This window comes from Panthera onca, chromosome F1 (genome assembly GCF_046562875.1).
Source record: "Panthera onca isolate mPanOnc1 chromosome F1, mPanOnc1 haplotype 2, whole genome shotgun sequence".
Classification (NCBI taxonomy): domain Eukaryota; kingdom Metazoa; phylum Chordata; class Mammalia; order Carnivora; family Felidae; genus Panthera; species Panthera onca.
In genome coordinates this window covers 26,590,598-26,617,362 of record NC_138355.1, presented here as the reverse complement: position 1 = coordinate 26,617,362, position 26,765 = coordinate 26,590,598, and the positions used below count along the sequence as shown (strand labels likewise).

Below are 26,765 nucleotides of genomic sequence, written 5' to 3'. Positions count from 1 at the left end.
GTCTGTTAAGCGTCCGACTCTTGATTTTGGCTCAGATCATGATCTCACGGTTTGTGGGATCGAGCCCCACATCCGGCTCTGCACTGACAGTGTGGAGCCTGCTTGGGATTCTCTCTCCCTCTCTCTTTGCCCCTCCCCTGTTTGTACTCTCTCACTCTCAAAATAAATAAATAAACATTTAAAAATATCCCAGAATCTTAGCAGTATTTGTATTTACTTAAACATCATGTAACTGCCTCCTATGTGTATTGCATTGTGCTGTTTGTTGTGAAGTACTTTTGTTTCTGAATCTTGATCCCTTTCTGGAGAATGATGACATTATAGAGACTTTTCCAGGGTCCCAGACTTTTAAGTGTTAGTTTCTACCATCTTCCCTAGAGGAGTAGATTACAAAGTGATCTGGGGAGTAATTTATTTGGTAAATAGCCTGACTTTTAAGAAGTTCATCACTTTAACAGATTGGGCTATATTTTTCCAAAATGTAAATTGTTCCTGGAGAAGGTGAAGAGTAAATCAGACTCTTTGAAGGTTTGCCTGAACACTTTTAGGTCAAAGAGTAAAACCTATTAAATCTGTGTCCTGAAGGAATTAATTGATGCCGTTTATAAAAAGTGCCTCGTTTGGCCTTGTGGAATATTGAAAGGGACTGCTTGCAGCTTTCCTTGTTTACTTCCCAGTGACTGAATGCCTCTCCTTTCTCATAAAAGGATTGTATGACTATTTGTTGTGCTGTATATTGCTTTAAGATCCCAAAACTGCCCTAGGATTGTTATGGCTGGCATACTTCATTAGCACCTTCTCCACTTTTAAGATTCATATTATTTGACAACATGTGTTGAACATCTTCTGTGCATCCATCAGTCAGTACTGGGAGTGGGGGATAGATTTTTTTTTTTTAAGTAAGAGTCCCTGCATTTGTCACTCATGGTCTAGTTCAGGAAACAAACATAGGAGGCCGTGAGGATGCAGTGAAGAGCTGAGAGCAAACAGCGGGAACAGGAAACACCAAAGCCTTCCTAGAAACCTGATGCTTTTGAGCAGAGTATAGAGGTTGAGTTGACCTGGTGTGGAAAGTCTTCATAAATGCTTTTACATCCATTCCCTTCTCTTCCGTCATTTCCCTCCCCCCGCCCAGCTGCTTCCAGTTTCTTCAGCCCCCTACAGCTGCCCAGCATGTATTTCCCTCACACCCCATTTCTCTTCATTTCTTTTTGTTCTTCAGGACTTTTCCACACTGGGGCTCCACACACAGCCCCCCTCCACAACAAAGAATGCAGCGCAAGCAGGTGTCCTGAGAGAAAGACACATTTCCTCCACAGTAGACTGGAAACCATCACCACTTGTCTTTAGACATCCTAGGCACAAAGTGAATTCAAAATCATGTTGATAGCTAGTGATAGAAATAGATCAGAAGTGGAGGGATTAGCAAGCGGTCAAAGGAAGTCACTCAGTGAATCCCCAAATCCCAGCCATCACTCTGCTCATTCAGGCTTCTGCTAGCACTGTCAGGAGACGCAGGATCCCTTTACGGATGTTTACATCCCAAATAAATGCAGCTTGTGTAGACATTCAATAGAAATTGAGCTGTGGATGTGCCAACAAGAGGTACTAAGGTCAGAGATGTTATAAATACCATCAAATATGCTCTGATACTCTTACTGATTTCTTTTGTTCACTAAAACTCTGTTACTCTCAAGCAAAGGAAATAAAATGGTTCACTACCCCTTTTTCTAAAAGTAGCACATCCTTTCTTCCACACATGGGGAGCACCCTAGATCTGGATTAGCTTTACAGGTATCTAGAGTCCTACTAGTGGTGTCTTCTAAGACACGAGTGAAGACCCTGGAAGATCAACAGGGCCAATTTGTGTGAAAGGCTCTGCAAGTGGTAAAGTGGTGTATAAAATCAGTTGTTCTGCATCTGTGATGCCAGCAGGTGCCCTTAATTCCATAGCTGTCCATCACTGACATTGAGGACTGGTATCCTTACTTTTCTCCATCGTGTCTCCATTTGCCTTCTCTTCCTCGTCTCCATTTATCCGCAGAACATGCTGATACTTACATGCATGTCATCTTCTGAACATCACTGTCAGAGGTAGCATTTGTCCGTTTCACCACTTTTCCCCATTCCTGTGACCCAGGAGCACCCACATCATCCATTCCATTGGCCAGGTCTTTTGCTTAGGACTTCAGAGTGCTCAGCCAGTCAGGGCTTGAACCAAGGGCTTGTTCTTTGTATGCAGTGTGCTGGCCTCATCTGTCTAATGGACTCTTCTAATGCCGTGGACAGGACTCCCCACTGCCCTATATACTCTGTCTTTGGTTTTCAGTCTTCTTGACAGAACGTTTTTGTTATCCAGCTTCTAATAATGGGTGGTTGAGTTAGAGGGAAGAGAATCTCACTGGATCAGTGAGTCTAAGATTTTTGATCTTAAGCACACTGCATAGGCAACCTCCTGATCTGGAGAGCCCTGGCCAGTTTGTGTCTCTGTCCTAGGGCACTGCTACTGATAAATCCTCCTGATTATGGCTGCTACCCAAAGATGTATCCTATTGGTGAGCTAGAGCCATCAGCCAGGAGTCAGCTAATACTTAAAAAGAATGCAAGTCTGGCTGCTGCATTTCCTGTCTTGTGGATTGATGATCTTGGGCTGTTTTGCTGATGTCATTGTACATCTGGTTTTTTGGAGTGAGTGTAACAAGGAAGGAGAATGGTTAATCTAGCAAGAACTCATTATACCATGAATGATGAAGGGTGGCTCCTGTTTTATTCCTATTTGATTTGTTTGCTTCATTGGGGAAAACAAATGATTATGTCACCCTATAGAGAATTTCACTTTCTCTTTGACATACAAATAAACAGCCTCCCACATTTCATTTATTTTTGCCACTGCTAGAATGGTTGATTAAAAAAACACATTGTTATTCTGCTTTCCTATATCATGACCTTCAGTACTGGGTAAGGAAGAGAAACCAATCAAGTACGTATATTTTTTAGGAAATGAGGGATCCTTTGCTACAAATACCCCTAGAAACCCAGGTCCATTAAGGAGATGTATGAGATGATGACAAAACCAAACTAAAGAAGAGGGAGGAGAACTGCGTCTTCATTTTATTTCCTGTAATATGTCTTGGAGATGAGGATTCGGCTCTCATTAATTCTTTAAAGCAAAACTTCTTGCTGTCTTCCTCTGACAAAATGTTCCTGGTAAATGGGCACATTCATTCATTTCCACTAAGAACATGTGTTCAGCCTTTGGTATATAAAACACAAGTGAGGTGTTAGTTGTTAGAGGTTCCAGATGCTGGCTAATTTGGATTTTCCCAGGGCCAAATTGGCAACCTTGTGGCCGCTAGTCTCTAGTAATGTGTGTATTTGCTATTTATATCCCTTGACACTTGGGCTTTTGGAGCCCAGCAAGAGGTGTTTTGTGATACTTCCAGTGCCAGCCAGTATTGATTTGTGATTAGCCAAACCTGATTTGAACAGCAGTTTGCAGGCCCATGTCTTGGAGGTATGTGGATATTGCGCAGTGGAGGGTATAGATTAGGGGGTCTTGACATTCTGTTGCTAGGTTACTGAACCCTGAATTACTGAACCCTGAATGTAGCATTTGTGTTCTAAAATTGTTATTTATGGTCAAAAGCAGCTGCTGTGCATATTTGGGGGGAGAGTATGGTGAGATATAAAATAAATGAAACTAAATCGTTAGACACAGTACATCAAACAGTAATTATAAGGAAATGTTTATGGCAAACTAGGAAAGAGATTGATTCCTCCTCTTTCTGCCCCTTGCAACATTGGGAGACTTATTTAGCTCGTGTTCATGGAGTTGTTGGGCCAGCCTCTACAGAGCCATTATGTGAACTCAGTCATGACCTAGACTCTGTAATAAAAGTCAGCTGATGCAGTTGTGAATGCTCTAGCCAACGCTCCTGATCTGGGGTGCGTGTGGGGGTGGCAGTCTTGGCTGTACGTTTTTCTTTCTTTCCCTTTTGATTCCTTTTTTACTGAATTTTCTCCTCTATTTGTAATTTTTTATCATATGGACAGAAGTTTCTATTTAAAAATAACCTTTATCCAGAGAGTAATTTTACAAAATTATGGTATAATTATACTATCAACATTTGACCTTTTAAAACAGCCTCTAATAATCAGAAATGTACAACTGCAAATTTGGCAAAAGTTTTTTTTTTTTTTTTTATAATTCCTATAGTTCTCTCATCCTGCACACTTTTGTTTTCTAGCCAACATGTCAGGTAACAAATATTCATTAATCTCCTACTTTGTGCCAAGAATTGCACAGGATCAAAGACATGGAAAGCGTGGCTTACCTCAAAAAGTTAAAAATGAATTAGGATGCCAAGACAAAAATGTACAAAAGTTAACAATGTAAAACAACACTATAGGAGATGTCTCAAAGCTGTGTGTGTGATGCTTTCCTGAGTGACTTCAGAGGGAGGGGCTTCCCGCAGGCCAAGTTAGACTGAGATGGAAAGATTACTGCGGACAGGTGCCAACATGGGTAGGCGATGAATGGTCTTGTGCACGCATGCTGACGAGTTTGGAGAAGGGGAAGACCTGTGTGGCCTGGGGCAAGGTTTCTTAGAGATGCAAAGACTTGTTCTGCACTTTAAAGACAGGTAGGATTCTAATAACAGGCAGAGATTAATGGGTAGGGGTTCCTTTTTTTTTTTTAAGTTTATTTATTTATTTGAGAGTGTGTGAGCAGGGGAGGGGTGGAGAGAGAGAGAGAGAGAGAGAGAGAGAGAGAGAGAGAGAATCCTAAGCAGTCTCCACGCTATCAGTGCAGAGCCCATGTGAGGCTGGAACTCACAAATCGTGAGATCATGACCTGAGCTGAAACCAGGAGTTGGACGCTTAACTGACTGAGCCACCCAAGCACCCAATGGGGAGAGCTTTCTATCTGAGATGAGACTGTGACCAGAGGCATTTAGGGTTCAGCCAAGAAAATAGGTCCACGGGTTAGTAGCCGGAGACTAGACTGGCTGGAGCAAGGTACGCATAGAAAGCTAGACAAGTTTGGAGATGTGGAGGAAAGGATTTCCATGAGAAGGAGTTTAAATTTTTATCTGGAGATATTTATTTTATATTTTTTCATTGTGTGCATGTTTTGAATGAGCACTGTGAGAAGCTGGGAATATGGGAATACACTAGGGAGTGAAAGACACAGTCTGTGTCTCTCAAGGAGTGTGCACTCTAGACCTGTGGAAGCGATATGCAATTAGGAATTAAGAATATCCTGCACTGTGCTGGGTGCTATGAAGGCACACTGGGACCTTTGGGAAGGGACAGCTCATGCAAACCAGAAGTTAGGTAAGGATGAGGAAGGAGAGCTTTCTAGTCAGGGGCAATAGCAGGTGCAGACGGAGGTGAGAAGGCAGAGATAGCCTGCTGCTTGCCATTTTGAAAAGGGTTTATTGAGTTCCTACTGTCTGCCTAACCTCACACCCCCTCCACTAGTGGGGGAGACAAATACAGGAGATGCTTTCTGCCCCCAAAGCACTTAGTGTCTTTTTAGAGAAGGATGTCTAAGAAACACCAAATCATTGCTCTACAAGTCAGATTTAGGAAAGAGAAAATTGAAGGAAGGTGGAACAGTGTGGAAGCTTCTTCCTAGAAAAGTTAAGGCTGAAGCAGAGACATAGAGAATTGGGCATGTGAGCAGAATATTGAGGGAGAAGGGTGGTTCTGTGAGATCCACCTGATGTGATGTTAGTAACCTTGGAGGAGTAGAAAGAGACGACCCTGGGTCAAGAGGTCTGGGTCCCATTGGACGGACCCTTTTCTTTTAGTTTTCTTATTTGTAAATCTGGGAACCTTACCTCAGTGGTCCTGGAGGGCATGTCTAACATGAAAGACTAGGTGTCTTGGGCTTTGCCCTCATGGCATTAGTGAGTTCTGGAGGATTTTGAAACAGAGGAGGGACCTGATAGAATCAATGCATTTAAAAGATTAATTTGGGGGTGCCTGGGTGGCTCAGTTGGTTGAACTCAGGTCATGATCTCATAGTTTGTTAGTTTGAACCCCACGTCGGGCTCTGTGCTGACAACTCGGAGCCTGGAGCCTGCTTCAGATTCTGTGTCTCCCTCTCTCTCTGCCCCTCCCCCATTCATACCCTGTCTCTCTCAAAAAATAAACATAAAACAAAGATTAATTTGTCTTTATTGTAGAAAATTAATGGGATAATTACTAATTTATGAGAAGTCTAATTTTTTCCTAAAATTTTTAATCATGTTCTGATGCTTTTAAAACTGCTAATAGGACCAACCTGATGTCTACTGGACATTGCTTTTTGAGTTCTTTCTCAAAAAAGCAAAAACCAAACAAAAAACATGGCCTAGAAAGGCCTGATGAATAAGGGAGAGGCAAGGCTAAGTCCAAAAAGTGATCTACAAATACAAATTTTAATTGGGATCCTAATAGTTCTTTAAAGTTTTCAGGGAGATTTTAGAATTAGAAAATGTATGTCTTTGGGGCTCCTGGGTGGCCCAGTCAGTTAAGCGTCCAACTTTGGCTCAGGTCACGATCTCATGGCATGTGAGTTTGAGCCCCACATCGAACTCTGTGCTGACAGCTCAGAACCTGGAGCCTGCTTCCCATTCTGTGTCTCCCTCTCTCTCTGCCCCTCCCCTGCTTGCACTCTGTCTCTCTCTGTCTCTCTCTTTCTCTCTCAAAAATAAATAAACATTAAAAAAAAATTTTTTTAAGGAAAATGTCTTTTTATTTTTGTAGTACCCTATCTATGGTGGTCATGGCAGTGATGTAATAGAGGTGATAATAGGGTGGCAATCCTTCCAGATACAGGAATACTAAGCAGCTTGCCAAATGTGCCTTTGTCATATGCAGGACCACAACCACCTCAGCCTATCCACCCATTGTGGAGGTCCCACAGAGATGACAGCTGGACAGAGGCCTTGTTAGAATATGATGTGGTCAAATCCCATATGTAACCTACTTGTGCTCTTCCTTTCTCCAATAAAATGGTTTATCACGAAGCCATGTATTTAGTTCTTTATCCAGATGAAGACTTGAAACTTGCATGTGTCAGACTGGAACTGAATGTGGATCTGTTGGAGAGTGTTGATGCCGAGGACTGGCTGACATGTCCTTATGCTCAACTGTGGTCTTCTGTTTGTGGGCCCCAGTGCTGTTGCTCCTGCCCTCTCTTTCCAGTCCTATTGAATATGTCGCTCTGGTCTCTTGTTCTAAATACATTTTGCTGGACAAGTAGGAAAGAACACCATGTTCATCAATTATGCTACTTCAAATGGGGAACACTGGGCTGATTTAAAATAATTATTACAGAGTAGACTGCAAATTTTGGTAACATTTACGAGGTCATAATAGCTCATAGCCTATAACCCTGTCTGTTCTTTACTAGTTTTTCAGTGGCTGAAGGTGGGCATCAAAGCCAGGGAGGAGCTTCTTGCCCTCCCTTTTACATTTCGCTACTACACGTCACAGAAATGGTAGTGGCTACTGAGGGAAGACCATGCATTGTAGAGTCCTGTGTGAACTCATGAGGGGCAGGAGGGAGCCTCTCCTGGTACATTAGAAAGAAGTGGCCATTACTCAACTGACTTTGCTTTGTCAGTTGGGTCTTTTGTTTCAGCTTCCAACTTTTTGTTTTCTTTCTTTAAGAAGATAATTGCACAGAATGTGTTTTTGGCTGAGCTCTACAAAATCGAAGCTCCCAGAAGTCTTGTGTATTGCTTGAGAGCAGTATGAGAACTGATGTGCCCCCCGCCCTTTTAAACTCAGTAGGGTGAGGGGGCATTGATTTATGCCACCTGAAAATGATATTCAGAATTTCACATTTTTGGCCTTGTAAGGACACCATTCTTAAATAGTTCTTTGTCCTGGAAAGTTAATCAAAGATTTAAGTCTCAGCAAAAACAAAAACACCTTGATTTTTTCCGATGGATGAATTTTAGAATCACTGTTAAACATCTCTAGATTTAACTGAAAGTCAGAAAATGCATGTCAAGGACTGGCTGACTTACCCATTTTGGAATCTCTTGTCCTTAGTGGAATGTTGAGAACTAAACAAGATCCCAAAAAATGTTGAAATAAATAAATAGCATAGTTTTCCAAGGCAGATTAGGACCAACCATACAAGTGCCAAAAGCTTTCAAAATTCCATCATACCAGTATAATATTGAGATTACTCCCTTCCTGTCTTTCTTAGGAAGTATGTACCAACATAATTTTTAATCGTCTGTGGTGGCTCAGGTGAATATCTTTAACTGTTGTTCTTGTGATGTTACTAAAGAAAGTTACCGTCCATGCAGATGACCTAGGGCCTGGGGCTTAGCAGAACTCCCTGCCTTAAAAGCCTTGGACATCTCTGTGAAAAAAGGTTTCTAAGAGAATTCATTGCACACCTACTGTGTACGGGATCCGCGCCAGAGGGAATATAGAGAGGAATAATTAGGACGTGGTCATGACCTCGTAAATCCTGCCTGGTGAAGGAGATAGACACATAAACACATAACAGCAGCAAGATGAGAGCTGCACACTCATCAAGGGTGTGGCAAAGCTTGGGAGAGCTCACTGACCTTCAGTTTGTCTGCACACAGCAGCCTTGGCCTTCAGAGTCCTGGGATGTGCCCCAAAGAAGCTGTCCTCCCCACCTCCACCACTGCAGAAACACGGGCACTGCTTAGGGCTCCCTCTGCAGGTGCTGCACAGGGACCGCAAGCTTCTCCTGATACAGAACTGTTGTCTCTTGGTTCTGTGCTTCTTGTGTTTGCCTGCTTATCTTTGGTGCAGTTCCTAAGAACTATCAAGTTATCACAGTTAACCTCTCATCTCTTCCCGTGTCTCCTTTCTAGTCTCTTTTGCCTCTGCCCCTTTCTTCTCAAGCTTCATCACCATCCCATTAAATAATAATGATGATAGTAACGATAATGACAATAACAATCACATATTGATTGCTTACTAATTATCAGGTGCTGTCCTAAGCACTTTATGTATGTTATGTCACCTACTTCTCTCAAAGTTCAGGGACTCTTACTCCATCTTATAAATGAGCACCTAAGCTACTGTGAAGTAAATAACTTGCCCAAAGCCACACAATTCCTTTCCCTTACAAAATCACAAAATATTGGGTGTAGTCTTTGCATCTCTACTTTTGTGGCAGGTAGGGGTGTGTGTGTGTGTGTGTGTGTGTGTGTGTGTGTGTGTGTACTCACGCGCACATGCATGAGAAAGAGAGAGAGAGACTAAGTCCTTCACCAATAGACAAGTTTTATTTGTTTGTTTCCTCTAAGTTTTCAGGGCACTTTCAAATCTTGAGCTGTTCTGGATGGAACTGGAAGGTTCTAGAAGGCAGAATTTCAGGTAGCCACAGCTTTCCCTTGGGGATGCTTATTTCAGTCAGCAGCTCTCTGCTAGTTGGAGAGTGGTGGGTTTCCTTAATCACTGGGTCACTGCTGACTTCTCAAACCTGGGATACTCTGGCTGGAGACCGAGCGCAGGGAGTGTGAGATCTTAGGCCAGAGTTTGCACCTGTTTCTCAGGGATGATTTCATATATTTTAGCAGAGAGGAGGAAAAAAAGGGAAAAGAGGCTATTTTAAGAGGGAAAAGGGATGTATGTTTAGATTTTGAGGCAAACACTATTTTTCAACTTCTAGTATTTAGCACGTTTCACAGTGTTACCAAACGACTTTGTTAAAAGTATTTATAATTCTGAAGATACTAAGTATATTCTTACTCAAATATTAGCACCAAAGTGCTCAAAGAAAATATAAGCAGGCCTTTTTGTTTTTAAACAATTCTTGTATTTGCTCCTAATGATTAGATAATTCATATCTTTTGTGTCGATTGGTCCTATTTTATTTTATCCACCCTAGTAATCAGCTTAAGTCTCAGATATGCTGTGTCAGCATTAAGTTTAGAAATCGTATTGAATAAAAAATGAGGAACATGCTAGTCTTGTGCGAAAGTTGAGGCTTTGTATTCAGTGAGGAAAACATCATACGTGCTTTTCCATTGCGCACGTCGGACAAGGATCAGTGGCATTCAGCTCTTGCCCCCTCGGCACCATGAGAGTAGCATTCAGATTTCTGGGGGATTAATCCAGCTGCAGTTCTATTGTAGTGTATGGTGTTAAAAAGGATCAACAGCTCAAAACTGGCATGACATCTGTTCCACTGTCATCGGTAAATGCTTACCGAGGGTCTGCTAAGAGTAGCGCGTTATACTGACATTCCTATGTCTCTTGTTGCATAAAATAAAGCTGAGACAAGCTCGAATTTAATTAGATTGAAATGTCTTATGACTTTCAAGAACATGTCCGATCCTTCCTTTTCCTGCAGTGTACATTAGGTATTGGAATTTTATTTTACTTTACATATTATGTTTATGATGGGTTAGCCCTCCTTGAATGCTAGCCCTTCAAGGGCAGGAATCCTATCCGTTCTTCACAATATATTTCAACATGCAGATCACCCAGCATGTTCTTCACTGACCATTCAGGAAGGATCATGACTTACTGACTTAGAATAAAATCAAATTGTGCTTCTTTAGCAATTTGAACTTATTCTACTTCCACTTTCTAGTTTTTTCTTGCTTTTTCATCTTTCCTTTACCATCTGTTTTCTCTCATTTTCTGGGGCCACCTATGGGAACTCTCTGGATAAACCAATTCTACCCAATGCTCCTGAAAGATAATGTCCTGCACCTGGCATAGAAGAATATTACCTTTCATTTATGAATGTTTTTGTAAGCATTTCATTATCTACCTAGATTTCCAAAACCATCCCCCCCCCCCCCCCCCACCGCAAAAAAAAGAGGGATCTGCTATTGTTATTCTTAGAATACTGACAGGAAATCATACAGATTTGGCTCAAGTGACATGGTGAACCAGCAACACAGTTGTCACCATCCCAGTCATGGGTGGCATGGTACAGAAGTTTCCCTACTGATACAGGTTGACAACTTCCTGCACATACCCTTGGTATTCTCAGTCTTGGAAATGGAAAAAAGAGAACTGCAAGTTCTGGAATAGCTGCCATTGACCTTGATCACTGAGGAGGAAATCTAGAAACAGCATAATTCTGCATGGGTTCACCCTGGTGTGGGTGGGTGACTTTAATCAGGATCTGCTGTTTTCCTCTCTTGCTTCCCAGAAAGTGTCAGCCATCATGAACTGCGTGAACAGGTACCGGTGACACAAGTGTGGAGTTTTCAGGTGTAGGATAAAGGCATCAAACTCTTGAATCCTTAGCTGAAGAACAATTACTCTACAAGCTTTTCTAACCTGCTCCCTACAGGAAATAGTTTTAAGATTTATTTTTGTTTATTAATGGCAGGATAGAGAAGAGGAAAGAGAGCTAAGCTCTGTTCCTTTTTTCCCACTTTATACACAATTGAAATCCACACCCTCAGGCCAAAACATCGTTGGTAATAATCCATAGACTTCATAGGGCTTCTCAAAATTTCGGAGCTTTCAGACTTGCTAGGATATCCTAGCTAGGTGAGTGTTGAAAACAAAGTTTGTAAATAAGTTGAATCTAGGTAAAAAAGAGAATGGGCTTTTTGTAAGTGGTAATTTCATCCTTGGCATCCCTTGGACATATGTTCCGAACGGGTAGATCATAGAATCAAGGAGAGAGCTCAGAGAGATGAAGCCCAGCCAGCCTTGGTAGTGAGGCAGGCCTGTGTGTGATGACTGAGACCAGCGCTGGGATTCTCACTCCCCTGCAGTGCTCATGCCTCCGTGTCTCCTCATCCCCACGCCTTGCCACCGAAACCCTGCAGAACTGTGTCGTCTTGCACGGGACTCGTTCTCGTTACGTTTCTGAGAGATACCTCTCTGCAGTTATCATTTGCGGAAGTGAGAGTTTTCCCATAAAGCAAGCAGATGCCAGAATTCCTGTTTCTTTGAAGTTAATAGCACATTTTTGATTGTCATGCCACCAAATGAGTGTGAGGCAAGGAATGAGTATTTTCTGTGATGCCTGCAGTTGCTGGTAACAAGAAGATTTGACTTTCCCAGATTATCCTCATGTCAAATGTGACATCTCTTTATGTATTATTTTTAACATTCACAATGAAATATGGAATGGTGTTAACAGAAGCCCAAGGATACCAAAGCTTCAAGATTAGAAATCACTTTTAGGCTGTCTTTCTCTCCCGCCCCCCCGCCCCACCACAGTGGCTTGCTGTATTAACACTCATTATAGCAAAGCAGAGCAGATGGGCAAACAGACTGATTAGTTATTTATATATATATTTTTTCTTTATGGAGCTTAGATGTCGGTTCTTTCTTCAATAAAAGAAAGGAGTTTTTAGATGTTGCCTTGTCTTGATTTCCCTTTTTTAATCAGAGTAAAAAAGGGGGCACTTTGCTCCTGATCTATTAATAATGTGGCTATATCCTTTTCCTAACTGCTGACTTCATAGCTCTCTATATACCCATTTCAATCAGAATTTTATTTCTCTCCAGTCCTCCAAGCTGCATGTGGTGCATTCATGTTCTTTCTGGCCTAGGATTTCTTTATGGAGCTTATCACTTTTAATTCATTTTTTTAGAGGTGTCTTTCTTGACAAGGAAACGGCCTACAGTATTTTTGGCTTTTTCATCCAAAATGAAAAAGTCTGTATCTAATTGATGGAAAGTGAATTCATCCATAATATTATGTCAATAGAAATATGTTTCCGTGTTTTTCCTCTTTTGGAAAAAGGTCAGATATCTTTTTGTTTTTTCTCAAAACTGAATTTTGTGTATTTTTTTTCCTTCCCAATTTTATGAGTAGGTTTTCTGATGAAACTGTACGTCCAGTTTAAAAACTTAAGGTAAAGAGAAAAGCCATCAGCAATCTCACTTCTGGGTAGATATTCTAAGGGAACAATCACTATCTTTTTTTAATTATTATTTATTTATTTTGAGAAAGAGAGAGCACGGGAGGGGCAGAAAGAGAGAGAGAGAGAGAGAGAGAGAGAGAGAGAGAGAGAGAATCCCAAGCAGGCTCTGCAGAGAGCCTGATGCAGGGCTCAAATTCATGAACCATGAGCTCATGACCTGAGCCAAAATCAAGAGTTGGATGCTTAACTGACAGAGCCACCCAAGCACCCCCCAAATCACTATCTTAAATAGATGTCTGCACTCCCATGTTCATTGCAGCATTACTCACAATAGTCAGGGTAAGGAAAAAGTGTCCATCAGTGGGTGAACGGATCAAGAAAATGTGATACACACCAGTGCACACCCACACTGGAATATCAGCCTTAAAAAAAGAAGGAAATCCTGCCATTTGCAACACCATGGATGAACTAAAGGGCATTATGCTAAGTGAAGTAAGAGAGAGACAAATACTGCATGGTAATACTTATATGTGCAATCTAAAAGTGAAATAAGTCAAACTCAGAAACAGTGTAATGGTGATTGCCAAGGACTGAGGGGTGGGAGAAATAAGGAGAAGTTGGTAGAAGGATACAAACTTTCAGTTATAAGGTGATTAAGGTCTGAGAATCGAATGTATAATGTGGTGACTGTAGTTGATAATACTGTATTTATATAATTGCAAGTTGCCAAGAGAGTAGAACTTAAGTGTTCTTATCAAAAAGAGAGAGAGAGAGAGAGAGAGAGAGAGAGAGAAAGAAAGAAAGAAAGAAAGAAAAGAAAAGAAAAGAAAGGAAGAAAGAAAGAAAGAAAAAGGGTGAATATGAGGTGCTAGATGTGTGAATTAACTTGATGGTGGGAACTTTTTCACAATGTGTACATCTATCAGATCATCTTTATGGAGCTTGAGCACTCAGTGTATTGAAGTCTTTTTATTTTCTTTAAAATTAAAAAAAAATTTAATGTTTATTTATTTTGAGAGAGAGAGAGAGCAAGGGAGGGGCAAGGAGAGAGGGAGGCAGAATCCCAAGCAGGCTCTGCACCATCAGCATGGAGCCCGATGTGGAGCTCGAACCCACAAACTGTGAGATCATGACCTGAGCCAAACTCAAGAATTGGCACTTAACCAACTGAGCCACCCAGGTGCCCCAGTACATTGCAGTCTTGGCAATTATATCTTAATAAGGCTGAAAACAAAAAATAAAGAGAAATCACAGGCATTAAAAAAAAGCCATCATAATCTATAATCTTTTCTTATAAAAAGACAAATGTATCACATGTATGTGATATGTATTAATAGCAAGATAATGGACTTATTGTGTATAGAAAAGAACTTTCTCATGTTACAATGTGGGCTGTTCTCAAACAGCAATACCCTAGGGATAGTTACACTAGTAAGTAATACTTACAGCATTACCTAAAGAGGCTTGAAGCATAGTGTAAGGGGAGGAATGATAAACATGCATGGTTACAAATATTTTAGTCCTTTTTCTTTTTTTTAATGTTTATATATTTTTGAGGGAGAGAGAGCGTGCATGTGTGCATGGCGGGGAGGGACAGAGAGAAAGGGGGACAGAGGATCTGCGCTGACAGCAGTAAGTACAATGTGGGGCTCGAACTCACAAACCATGAGATCATGACCTGAGCCAAAGTCGGACGCTCAACCACTGAGTCACCCAGCTGTCCTATTTTAGTCCTTTTTAAAAATACTTTAATGGATTTTCAAATTTGCTAATGTATTTTATTTATCAAAAGCAGGAAAAATACCCTATAAAGATGGTCCCAAATTCAGTTGGCTCATAGTGCTGTGAATAGGGATTACAACTTCTAATTTCATGGTGCAGGGTAATGTACCCATACAACCATTTGGGGAGACTTTTGCACAAAGCCATGGACAATTAATTGGATCCCATGTTTTTAGAGGTGCCTGATGATATAGATTATTTAGTTTTTAAAACCATCCTTACTGGGCTTGGTATTATTAGAAGATTCTATCAGACATCAAAGAGATACTTCAGGTTAATTCTCACACTGTGACCTGACTTCAGAAATAGCATGCTGTTAATAACAATATGTGGAGACGAGTCTGCTCTGTCCGGCTTTGTGGTCTCTGCATGTTCATTTGCACCCTCAGACTTACCTCGCTAAGTGGTGTGGTTTCAGGAAGGGGAGTGGACAGAAGGTGTGGAGGTTGGCAGAGAAAAGCCGAGCAAAGCCAATGGAAAAATGGAAGCAAAAAAACCAAAAACAAAAAAACTAAGGATTCTGTGAAGGATACTACCAAACAGAGGGAGGTGTTTGGGAGCAGATGATTGTGGCAGACTCTAGGGGTACATTTCTGAGGATCTGCTCAGCTTGAGGGCTCGGTTGGAACGAGGTCAAAGTGAGAGAGTTTTCAGTAGAAATGAAACCTTGACATTACATCAGGCTATGAAAAGAGATGCAGTTTGGGGGTGTCTTAATGATGATTTTTCAACTGGCCTCAAGCCTGACCTCTCTTGCCATTCCCTCTCTCGAGGCTGAATCAGGTGCCTACGGGGTGAATTCACCTCTCTATATTTAACCTGCAGCGGCTCTATCGGCACCACTGTGAAACTGGTCATTCTTTTCTCCAAATGTTCATCTTCCTATGGGGATAGGGAGGAACGCTGTATCTTGTTCATCTCTAAACACGTAGCAGTTTTCAATAAATATCTGTTGATTAAATGAACGAATGATTGGGCCATTGTCTCTGTGCAGGATCCAGATGACATAGTAAAAAGCTTTCCCCACTGATCCATGGTTAACTTTATGAATTACAGACCTTCTGCCTCTCAGGTGACTTCATAATTCTAGCCTTCAAAATGGGCAAAATACTAAAATATGTTTTTGACAAAGTTGTAAAACTTGAAAACACCACTCATCAAATTACTGCTGTAAAATACAGAGTGCCTATGTTTCAAAAACAAAATCTCTACTTACTTACAATTTGGAGAGAACTCCTCTTGAGCAACAGTGCCTTTTTAAAAATATAATAAAGGAGTGCCAAGGTGGCTCAGTCGGTTAAGCATCGATTCTTGATTTTGGCTCAGGTCATGATCTCATGGTCATGGAATCGAGCCCAACATTGAGCCCTGTGTCAGGCTCTGCGCTGAACGGGGAGCCTGCCTGGGATTCTCTCCTCTCTCTGCCCTTCTCCCCCACACCCTCCCCCGACCCCCCCCCCCACCTACATGCCCACTCTCTCTCAAAATAAATAAATAAACATTTAAAATTTTAAAATATATAATTAAATGGAAGCTTCCTGAGTCATCACTCGAATTGGATGTAAATCATGTCTAATCTGCTTATTAACATGTTCCTCACTCCCATGCCTGGATAACAGAGAAGTCCTTCTAAAAGTTATTCTTACGTGTTTTATTTTTGTAAGCCTTTTGCAGTTTTTTTGATTTTCATGTGATTTCCACTTTTTAAATTTAGATAAGACTTTCTGATATAAACACAGCCTTTAAAACACAGAAGAAACACCACACAATGCTTTTCAGTGGGTAGCAAAGGAAAATTCACATCTTATATTCTTACATTAACTTCTTGGATAGCATACGAGGCTGTAAACATGAATGTGGAGCGAGGAAGAAGAAAAGCGAGATGGACTCCCAGAGAGGACGATTAAGTTGCCTCTGGATCACCACTGTCCTTGGGGGATTGTTGTTAGAGTTTCCTACTTTCCTTCTGGTTTTACTTTGCTTTGAAGAGGTGGCAGCCGACAGGGAGGTGATGGGAGGTTTCCCCTCTCACTTCAGTTTGCTCTCCTGTGTACCTGTGAGCTTGTTTCCCCACATTCCTTTTTAAAAAGTAAGGAATTCGTGCTGGGAGGCCACACCTGTTACATGGTGATGCTGGAGGTGGGAATCAAGGAGAAGGTGCTGGCGGGAGCACATAGCAGCAGCAGCAGCAGCAGCAGCAGCAGCAGCAGCCCCTTGGCTGGAGAGGAATGTTCCCCTTCTTCTGCCTTTGGAACTGAATCCCATCTCCTGTTCTTCTTGTCTCATATTTCAGTGATGTTTCTTCAAAAACTATGGTAGGTTGACAGAATGGATTTCTGCGCTCCTAATGTAATACCTCTCAAAGTGTGCTCAGATTTGCACCAGAGAGACTTCCTTATCTTCAAGTAGGATAAAGTCAGCAGGGCCTCCTCCAGCCCCTTCACAAAGCATCAGCAGTGCAGTCCCCTTCCCTGCCCTGCTCCCACTTTGTCCCGCGAGACAAGGGTTAGTATGGACTCTTGCATGCGCGCGCAGGCACACGCGCACTCTCACGCGCAGACGCACTGTCATGCCCACACGCATGCTGCGCTCTTCCACGTTCTAGTGTCTTCCCTCTGGCGGTTCTTTATAGCAAGATGATGCTAGTGTCCTTTCAGCCTTGCAGATTTTTACCAAACTTTTAAGTCTCTACAAAATACTACTTCCTCTTAATTCCTGCCTTTACCCAGTCATAATTTAATGTTTGTTTTTTAAATTCTGCATTGCCATAGATTCCTGTGAAACCTGTATCATGGAACTTACTACACTATATTGTGTAAGTTTTTTTTAAAAAATGCCTCTCCCATGTGCACTTCCCCCATCAGGCCCCTGAGCTATATAGACCAGTATGAACAGACCAGCAAATTAAACTACTGTTAAGAAAAAAATCAAAATACTGTAGCTTTAATGGCATTACTGCTAAGTGTGTTGTGTGTGTGTGTGTGTGCTCCATAGAGCCTTAAAAATATGAAAATGTGCTAACAAGAGGTTACCTGTGTAGAGAAACTACAAACATTAACGATCTAGGGAAAAATAATCTTCCTTTTTGGTAAAACTTTACTAACCCTATACTTCCTGTTAATGATTTGACGGAACCAGTGCTAGAAAATACTATGAAGAACTATACAAAGTATATGACTAGTATTATAGCCATAGAGCCAGTATTGCATTTTGCATTTGCTTGCCTTCATTTAAGATCCTTACTTTTATATCTAAGCTTGTTTATGAAATTGATTTGGAATTACCTTTCAGCGTTTGGTTAATTTGAACATTTTCCTTTGCTGAGATGTTATGGCTTAAATGATTAGATTTCTATGTCCGTGGGTGTCCTTACAGCTCTAGGAAGGAGGCTTAGGGGCAGCAGTCTTGTTGGAAGAGAAAGCCTGTAGCTGCATTTCAGTTTCCGTACCCACTGCTCCTGAGGCTGAGGAACACCAGTTGTTCATGAAGGGGAGAGGTGGGCAGGGAGACACGGGTGCCAGTGCAGGTCAAGTGCATGGCTCCATGATTCTTCTGCTCTGCTTGGGTGTGAGGAGGTAAGGGCCTGTCCTGCAGTGGGATGGATGGAGATGAAGGAATGGGCAGATGTTCAAAGGAGACCTCCACGAGACTGGAGTAAGTCGTCTCTGGAATGGCTTGAAAAGGATGGTGAAAAATAAAGACAGAGCAAACCCTTGAGAATCTGGGCAGTGACCTTGGGTGGGGCAGGGAAGGTATATTTACTGAAGTTAACTAGAGGACCATCTCTATTGTGGTTTATCCATAAATTCTCTTTCAGTCTTTATGAGTCGTCCAGTAGAAGCACAGAGGCTCTGATAGGAGGTGGGCAATTGCTTTGTTTTCTTCTCTTGATCTTCCTACATCTGGTCGATCCTTAAAGCATTCTGCTAGCTAAGCAGAAAATAGAGAAAAGTAAGTTTAAATCCTTGCCCCCATCTTCTTCCTTTATCTTCCAAAACACTGTCACCTCAGGTAAAATAAAATATAGAATTCCTTACAGAACCCACCAAAAATGTATAAATTAGCCTGAGGAGGAAGGCCATTTGCTCCTGGGGGGAGGGGGGGGGGGGAATGGAGCATCTGAGAAGAGCTGGCTTGCAAGGTAGGAGGGGGAAGATGGAGAATTTTTCCCAGTTTCCTGAACTGGGTAGATCTCATGGCTGTCTGTGCTTTCCTCACTCTGGAGGTTTTTGAGATTCCAGAACATTAGCAAACATACGTGCACTTTCTGTGTGGCAGGTAGTAGTGCTCAAATATTTATTTGAATAAACAAACACACATTTTTTATTATCTCCTCAAAAAGTTCAGCCATGTGTTGTGCAGGGGGCGTGCCTTCTGGTCTTGCTTTCTGGGTGAGAATCAGATGAGAACAGGCCCTATTGCATTTCCTTCTTCAGCACAATTGTCCGTCCCCCAATCCCCCACCCCCCAGTGCAGCGGGCTCTTGCAGGAATCCTAGTGCTTTGCTGATCACACAGAGGTTTTGTTTTCACTCATTCTGATCTAGCTTTCTGTTCTCCCAGGTGCGCACGTCCTGACCGACTCAGCAGGAAGGTGGATTTTCTTTGTGTTTAAAGAAAAAAAAAATGTCCCCGTGTCTGTAGAGATGATTTGCAGTTCAGCCCGGCTGAAGCTGACCGAATGAGACTATGGGCTGTGCCTCTGCCAAGCATGTTGCCACTGTTCAAAATGAAGAGGAAGCCCAGAAAGGGAAGAACTACCAGAACGGAGATGTGTTTGGCGGTGAGTGCCATTGAACTTCGCTCTTGACCCGGTGACCCAGGCCTTTCACTTTCTCAGGAGTGAATATTTGTAGCGTTATTGGTGTTGCATCTTTTGGGGGCTGCTGGTAAAGGGCTGATGAGACATGGCTAGAAATCAACGCACATCTTTTACATGGCGCAATTTTCATAATAACTTATATATACAGGATTTTGAGGACGATTATGGAGATTTTATACAGAAGCTAGCATTGAAATCAAGTTTTAAATAACCCATAGGACTTAAATAGGTACATGGCACACCAGCCACAGGGCGTCCAGGTAGAGAGCACTGTATGACCGAAAACACAGAGGTCCAAAAGTAGAGTGAGTGAGGATTTATGCATAAGAGAATGAGGTATTTTTTAGGCCTAATAGTTACTTTTTATGTGAATTATAAATTTTCAGATTAAAAAAATACAAACACAATGAACGTAACAATCGTCTTTTAACCTTTGACGATGCAAAGTGACTTTAGAATATCCAGTGCAAAGATTACAGCCTGCCAACTCATGGCCACGTCTGGCTTGCAAGTATGTTTTCTTTGGCTCCCAGAGAATTATAAAGTAAAAAGCGAGGCAGCATTTAAAAAATCAGGATGTTTCACGTAAAATCCCAAATTTCTTCAGAAAATCTCACTATACCGGCTGAAGCAACAGTGGGGTGAGGTAGCAGTTGCCCCTTCAGTCAGGCTGTGGCCTCCAGGGAACTGTTGAGCCTGCTCTTGAACGCAGGTCAAGTCCCCGTTCACGCATTAACGTCACCTACCGGGCCACCTACAGGCGTCCCGAGTTTGCCTAGACATGAGTTTGTTCCTTGGACAGTCAGCTGTGGTTCCGATGCCACATGGCTGTAGCTTAGTACAAAACCCGAGTGAGTGAGGCAGGTGAAGCAGTTCTGCTGAATCACTTCAACAATGATAACCCGCTCCCGGACACGTTCATGGCAGTCCTCTGAACGAGTGCCTCTTCCTCTCTCGTTCAGTAAAGAACCTCGCTGAAATCGTGTTTTCATACAAACAACTGAAGGGCACTGTCCGGTCACTGTCATGTAATTCTGCCAATTTTGGTCCATTGTAGTGGTCGTGTGGGTCCCTGGTGAAGAATTGGTGTGCTGTGGGAAGACTAATGCTCTGCTGAAAGTGGACTAGTATGTAGGGGAGGAGGATTTTGTTTTGTGTCATTTTAAGGAAATGTATTTGTTGCCTGGAACAGATTTACTTCTAGTGGTGACTGCCTGTAAAATTTTGAACGGTGGGGGCGCCTGGTGTCTCAGTCGGTTAAGCATCCGACTTCAGCTGGGGTCCTGACCATGGTTTGTGGGTTCGAGCGCCATGTTGGGCTCTGCGCTGACAGTTCAGAGCCTGCTCGGGATTCTCTCTCTCACTCTCTGCCCCCTCCCTTCCTCAAAATAAATAAGTAAACTTAAAAATAATGAGAGAACATAATCTAGTGTCAAGGATTTATTCGAACTAACTTCTAGATGATATTCTGTGTCGTTATCGTTTTTGTAATAAGCGCTACCATAATGGAACAGCCACCATATGTCAAATATGCAGAAGTATTTAAATTCATTTTCATGGTGAATTTTCACAACAGTTCTATGCTATGAAGGACGTATCATCCCGATCTTACATGTTTGGAAGTTGAAAGACAGAGAGACTAACTGGTCCCTAGATGCCCAGCTACGAAGCCGTAGACTCAGGTGTCTCTATGCCAGAGTCCCTGTTGCTTTCTCAATGTTGTTCCCACTTGCCTTGCTGCATCCCATCAGCCACTCATTCTTCAGTGCGAAAATGTATTGACTGGCCTGCACACTATGGGCCAAGACCTTTTGCTAACTGCCCTGGAGGATTCAGGGCTGAGTAAGACATAAACCTCCTAGAAAGTCCTTTCTAGGACTTTCTAAGAGGATGAGGAAAATGTTTTGAGGCAGAATAAGGCAAATACCAGAAAAGGAAAACATACATTGTGATGAGAGTCAGGGGCATGGAGAGACTGCCTTAAAAGGTGGGATCAGAGCAGATTTCTTATAGAGGTGACATCTGAACCTGGCCTTAAAGGACCAGAAGAATCTAAGCCTGTCAGATGAAGGGTACCAGAAGGTACTGGATGAGGAAAGGTTAGAGGTAACGTGAGACTTACTCAAGAATTATAAATAATCCAGTTTGAATGGAATATAAAATTTAAGTGAGAGAATTGGCTAGAAAACTTAAGTTAGGGTTAAATTATAGAGAAATTTGAATACCAAATTACAATCTTTGGAAGGATAAACTAAGAGCAAAAACCAGTGATATCTGATATATTGTACTTCTATACAGCCTGGCAGTGAGACCATTTAACCATCCAGTTGGTGATTTAGTTTCAGCTTTTATAGGCGAGGAGGCTTTGTTTTTCTAAAGTACCATGTGCGTTTGGCAAATGTTGGCATCTAATAAAGGAACCTTGTATTAGTCACCTATCGCTGGGTATTGGACAACCTCAAGATCTCAGTGGTATTCAACAATGAGCATGTCTTTCTTGATCACGAGCTGGTGAGTCAGCTGGAGTGGCTCTGCTGCACGTCTTTCTCATCTTCCTCCTGGGACCAGCGGGCTGCGTGAGGAGGGGCGGACATGCTCTCTTTCGCAGAGGGTGTAAGTGCAAGCAGTACACAAGATGCCTCTTAACCTTGGGCTTATATCTGGCACACCCTCGCTTGCACCCACATTTGAGTAGCCAAATAAAGGCACAGGAACAGGCTCAAAGACAAGAGGCAGAGAAATCTATCTGACCACAGTGCATTAGTGACAAGGATGTGGATACAGAGAAGGTCAAGAATTGGGGCTAACATGGGGTGCCTGGGTGGCTCCGTTGGTTAAGCGTCCAACTCTGGATTTCTCCTCAGGTCATGATCTTGCCCCACATCGAGCTCCACGCTCTGCTTAAGATGCTCTCCCTCTCTGTTTACCCCTCACCCACTTGCACGTGTGCTCTCTCTCTCGAAGAATAAATAAATAAATATAAATAAATAAAAGGTTATTTAAAAAAATTAGAGCTAACAATTCAGTCCACCCCAAGCCGGCACAGTCATTGTTATGTTTGTGGCTCCACGCAGTCCATGTCATAAAGTGCGTTCGAGACCTCTGCTAGTTTTTTTGTCATCCTCCTGGTACTCATACTGAAGTTTCATCCACTTAGGCATTCATCATCTCGTTACTCTCCAGCATAAACATTTGTGGGTTTGTGGCATGATGTTAGATAAAGCAGAACAAGGAGGGAGAGAGCTTCTTGAACCGGTCAAGGGAGATAGATTTGGCTAGTCCCGCGGGGCTCTAGGATTGTCAGAGTGCAGTGTGAACCTCAGTGCCTGTATCCCAGATGCGACTGAATGCTTGAGTTTGTCTATGACGAGAGGAGGTCCTATCTGTGTTTCTCCACGTAAATTTTAGTTTGCAGGCAGAGTGAGTGTACAAAATCCCAATATGATCACAGATAGTCACAGGTGAAAAGCAGATCTGGCTCACTTTTAACCGTTTGATATCTTTGTCACCCACTGTTTGTAACTCATTGCCTCCTAAGAAAGAACACCACACTTAGCAGCCTGAAATAAGCACCGATTTATTACTTTTCGCAATTCTGTAGGGTGCCTGGGCTCAACCAGGTAGCTGCGTTTAGCTGGGAGCTCATCTGGGCTCAGATGACCAAGAGGGCTTCTAGCCTCTCTTTCCAGCTAGGAAGTCAAACTTTTCACATGGTGGCTGGTTTCTAAGAGAGGAAGTAGAAGCTGTCAGGCCAATGAAGACCTAGGCTCAAAAGTCCAAGAAGTCACTTTTGCCTCATTCTGTTGATTAAAGCAAGTCACAAAACCAGCCCAGAGTCGAGAGAGCTGGACGTCTCCATGTATTGAGCCTGCACCTCTGGGACGGGAGGAATTGGTGGGAGCCATCTTTTGAGACTAGTTACCTCAGCCACTGAGAGAGGCAGTGAGAACCCCATGACTGGATTATATTCCAACCTAGACCATTATAATCTGCTTTCTAAATCACTGCTCTGTTTTTCACTGAATAAAGTCGCCTCACTTTTTAGAAGCCGTTTTTAAATGTTTTAAAAAAATGTTATTACTGCTTGTTGTTGAAGAGTTGACAACGTCTGTGAAGGATGGAATATTGGGGATGGCTCTGAAGTATGTCTCTGAGTGTGTATACACACACACCTTCGATCCTTTTCCTAAAGGTGTGAATTTAATTTCATAGCTTCTAAGGACATGCTGGGGAGCATTGATAAACAGAGTATTTTTACAAATGGTAGTTTCCATTTTTATGACGCAGTTTGGTCTCCATAATGTTTTGGCTATTTAGGAGATCGATCACGCCAAATGTGCGTGATGGAATATCTGTAGGATATTCCACTGTGGAGGATTGACAAGTGGGCATCTTGACTCCTAGATGTCATAGAATTCAGGAGGTCATTGACAAGGAACTTTATCACTGACATTTACCTATAGACTTTCTTTCACTTTAAATATCGAAGCATAAAAAGTTTCCCATCTAAAGTTGTGCCTCACATACATGTGGCCCTTTCAGAAGTAAAACCCAGACCAGAAAGCTCCATCTCCAGATTGGAATTTTCCTTCCCTCAGTGGTCAGGGCATATGTGAATAGTGGTCAGCAGATCTGCTGAGGTCATTTGGAGGACAGCTGAGCAGATTGCCAAAGCCAGCTTGCATAAAATAAGTGACCAACAGATTCAAGTTATCGTGAACTAGTTAAGCAAGTTCTAAGGAAAGCCAAGTGCTTATTGGATTTCTTTCAACAGGCATTCACTTGGACTATTAAAGTAGGTGCTCACAACAGATTCAGGCCTTATTAGGAAAATTAACATGTCAAACCAGAGATCATTATCTCTTCTGCAACCCACCCCAAGGGGGCAAGCTCTTTACTTATATTGACTTTACTATTTGCCTGAAGGTCACCACCATTCTTCCGGGAAAAGGCTTTAATCTTGAAACGGCTTTAAACTTGAGGCCTTTGTCTCATCCAGTTTCCAGCTCCTATGACTCTTGTCTCCCCCCAAATCTCTTTCCGGTCGCCACCACAGTTCAGGCTGTTAGGGCCCATAACCCGGAAGAGTGCAGTGCCTTCCAAACTGATTTCCGTTAGCCCCCTTTGTTGTTTGTTTGCTTCTTTGATTTTTTTTTTATGTTGTTCATTTTTAACTCTCCGTTTTTTTGTACCGTTGTCCGATTCTGTCAGCTTTTACTGAGTGCTCCTCTGCCCATGTTCATTCTCATGCTCCAGAACTTTTCTTTTGTGCCTCATTCTTAGCCAGTAAAATCCCAAATCCTTAGTGAACATGCAAGACCTCTCAGATGGCTCATACCCACCTTGGCAGCCTTGTTTCATACTCTGTCCCTTCACGTTCCCTGTTCTTCAGCCAGACTGGACAACTTGCCCTGTGACCTCAAACACGCCTTCTGTCTCCCAGGCCCTCTGGTGAGCCATGACCTCTTCTTGGCATGGGCCTTTTCTCCTGCCTTCATCTTTTTAAATCCTGCTCTTCTTCAAACTTCACCCAAACTTGCATGAAGCTTTTCTAAAACCTTCAGAAAGTATCTCTTTCCTGCCATCTCAGAATACCTTTTTACATACTTATGTATTTGGTTTATTTCTTTATATGTCTCATCTCATTATTTATGTACATGTGTCATCTGTCTTATGAGCTGGTTAGCCCCCTGAAGGCAGCGACTGTATGGTCTTGAGAGGAACAGGGGTTCCCAGAATGCTGGGAGCTGGAGGCAAAGAGATTGTTTGGGGATCAGGTTGAGCCCTGCCTGCACCCAGCTCCCCCACATGACTAGGTGGCCGAGTTTGGCTTAAGGACCAAGAGAGTCTGAAGTTTATAAATATTCCCTTAAGTGGAGGTGTTTGGACTATTGCAATAAATTCTCCCGGAATAGCAATGTAAGACTGAGTGTAAAAGGGAAGCAGTAAGGCAAGATTTTGGCTACTTGGTTTCTTCTAGGCTCTGTATTGCTGTGTAACTTCAATTAAGTTCTGATCCTCAACTGTGTAAATTGGGAACATCTAACAGGATTGTGTGTGTGTGTGTGTGTGTGTGTGTGTGTGTGTGTGAGAGAGAGAGAGAGAGAGAGAGAGAGAGAGATATGGTGTTATCTAATCTGCTACCCATCTAAAATACTATAAGGGCCAACCTCACAGGTTATGGTGAAGATCAAATAAGAGAATATATCACATTCATTCAGAAATTCAAGCAGTTGAAGGCAAAGTAGTAATTCACTCTTTCTGCAGTAATTTCCAATGGCATGAAGTGAAGATTAATTAAAAGGAATCTGTGTTTATGAGACAGTAACAGAATAATGCTACCTGTGTCCCATCCAGTATAGTAGCCACAGGCCACCTCTGTCTGTTAAGCATGGAAAATATGCCTAGTTCTAATTAAGATCTGCTATGAGCATAAAATACATAGAGGATTCTAAGGACTTAGTATAAAAAAGAGGGGTGCCTGGTGGCTCAGCTGATTAAGCTCCGACTCCAGCTCAGGTCATGATCTCATGGCTTGTGAGTTTGAGCCTTCAGTCGGGCTGTATGCTGATAGTTTTGGATTCTGTGTCTCCCTCTCTCTCTGCCCCTCCCCTGCTCATACTCTGTCTCTCTCTCTCCCCCAAAAATAAAGAAACATTTTTAAAAACGAGTATAAAATAGCCCATTAATTTTTATTAATTGCATGTTGAAGTGATATTTTGTATATGTTGGGTTAAATAAATTATATTACTCAAATTAATTTCATCAGTTTCATTTTGCTCATTTAATGTGGCTACTAGAAATATTTAAAGTATGTCCGAAACTTGCATTGTCTTTCTATTTGGTGGTGCTAATTTAAGTCACTGAAAGGTAGGGTTGGTATTTAGGGCTCCCTTTCCTTCCCAGTTTCGGCTTTGGGGTTTACTTATTCTGGAATCCAAGAGAAAAGGAGTTAGTTAGGCTGAGACAGCAGCCTCATTTTCTGCTTCGACTCTCCATAGGCAGGACGTGCACTCTAGGGGAGCAGGCTGTTGGGGTACACAGGACAGCTAAGAAGGCAGAGACAGGGAAGCAGCTTGGGAGGTGAGGAAGAGCAAAGTCTCTAACTTGCTCATCTCTCTGCACTAATTAGTGGTAGTCTTTAATTTAGCTCCCTCTCAAGTAACTTCTTTTGCTGGCCTAGGGAAGCTTGTGTTGACTTCTGAAGTTATTTCCTAAAGGTCAGAGAGGAAATCTGCACCCCCCCCCCTTTTTTTTTTTTTTTGGTTTTCATTAAGTTGATAAAGAACCTTAAGAGCAGGAGAACGGTTTGATGGGTTTGTACTA

The 26,765-nt window shown here is 42.2% G+C and overlaps 1 protein-coding gene across 1 annotated transcript in view; it reads left to right on the top strand.

Moving 5' to 3' along the window:
* The window catches only part of CF1H1orf21 (chromosome F1 C1orf21 homolog), a 227,372-nt gene that overhangs the window by 62,265 nt on the left and 138,342 nt on the right, over nucleotides 1-26,765 (top strand). The window contains exon 2 of the mRNA XM_060643724.3: nucleotides 19,181-19,400. Coding sequence (XP_060499707.1) covers nucleotides 19,307-19,400 — 94 coding nt within the window. The 5' untranslated portion in view covers nucleotides 19,181-19,306. The remainder of the gene's footprint in view (nucleotides 1-19,180; nucleotides 19,401-26,765) is intronic.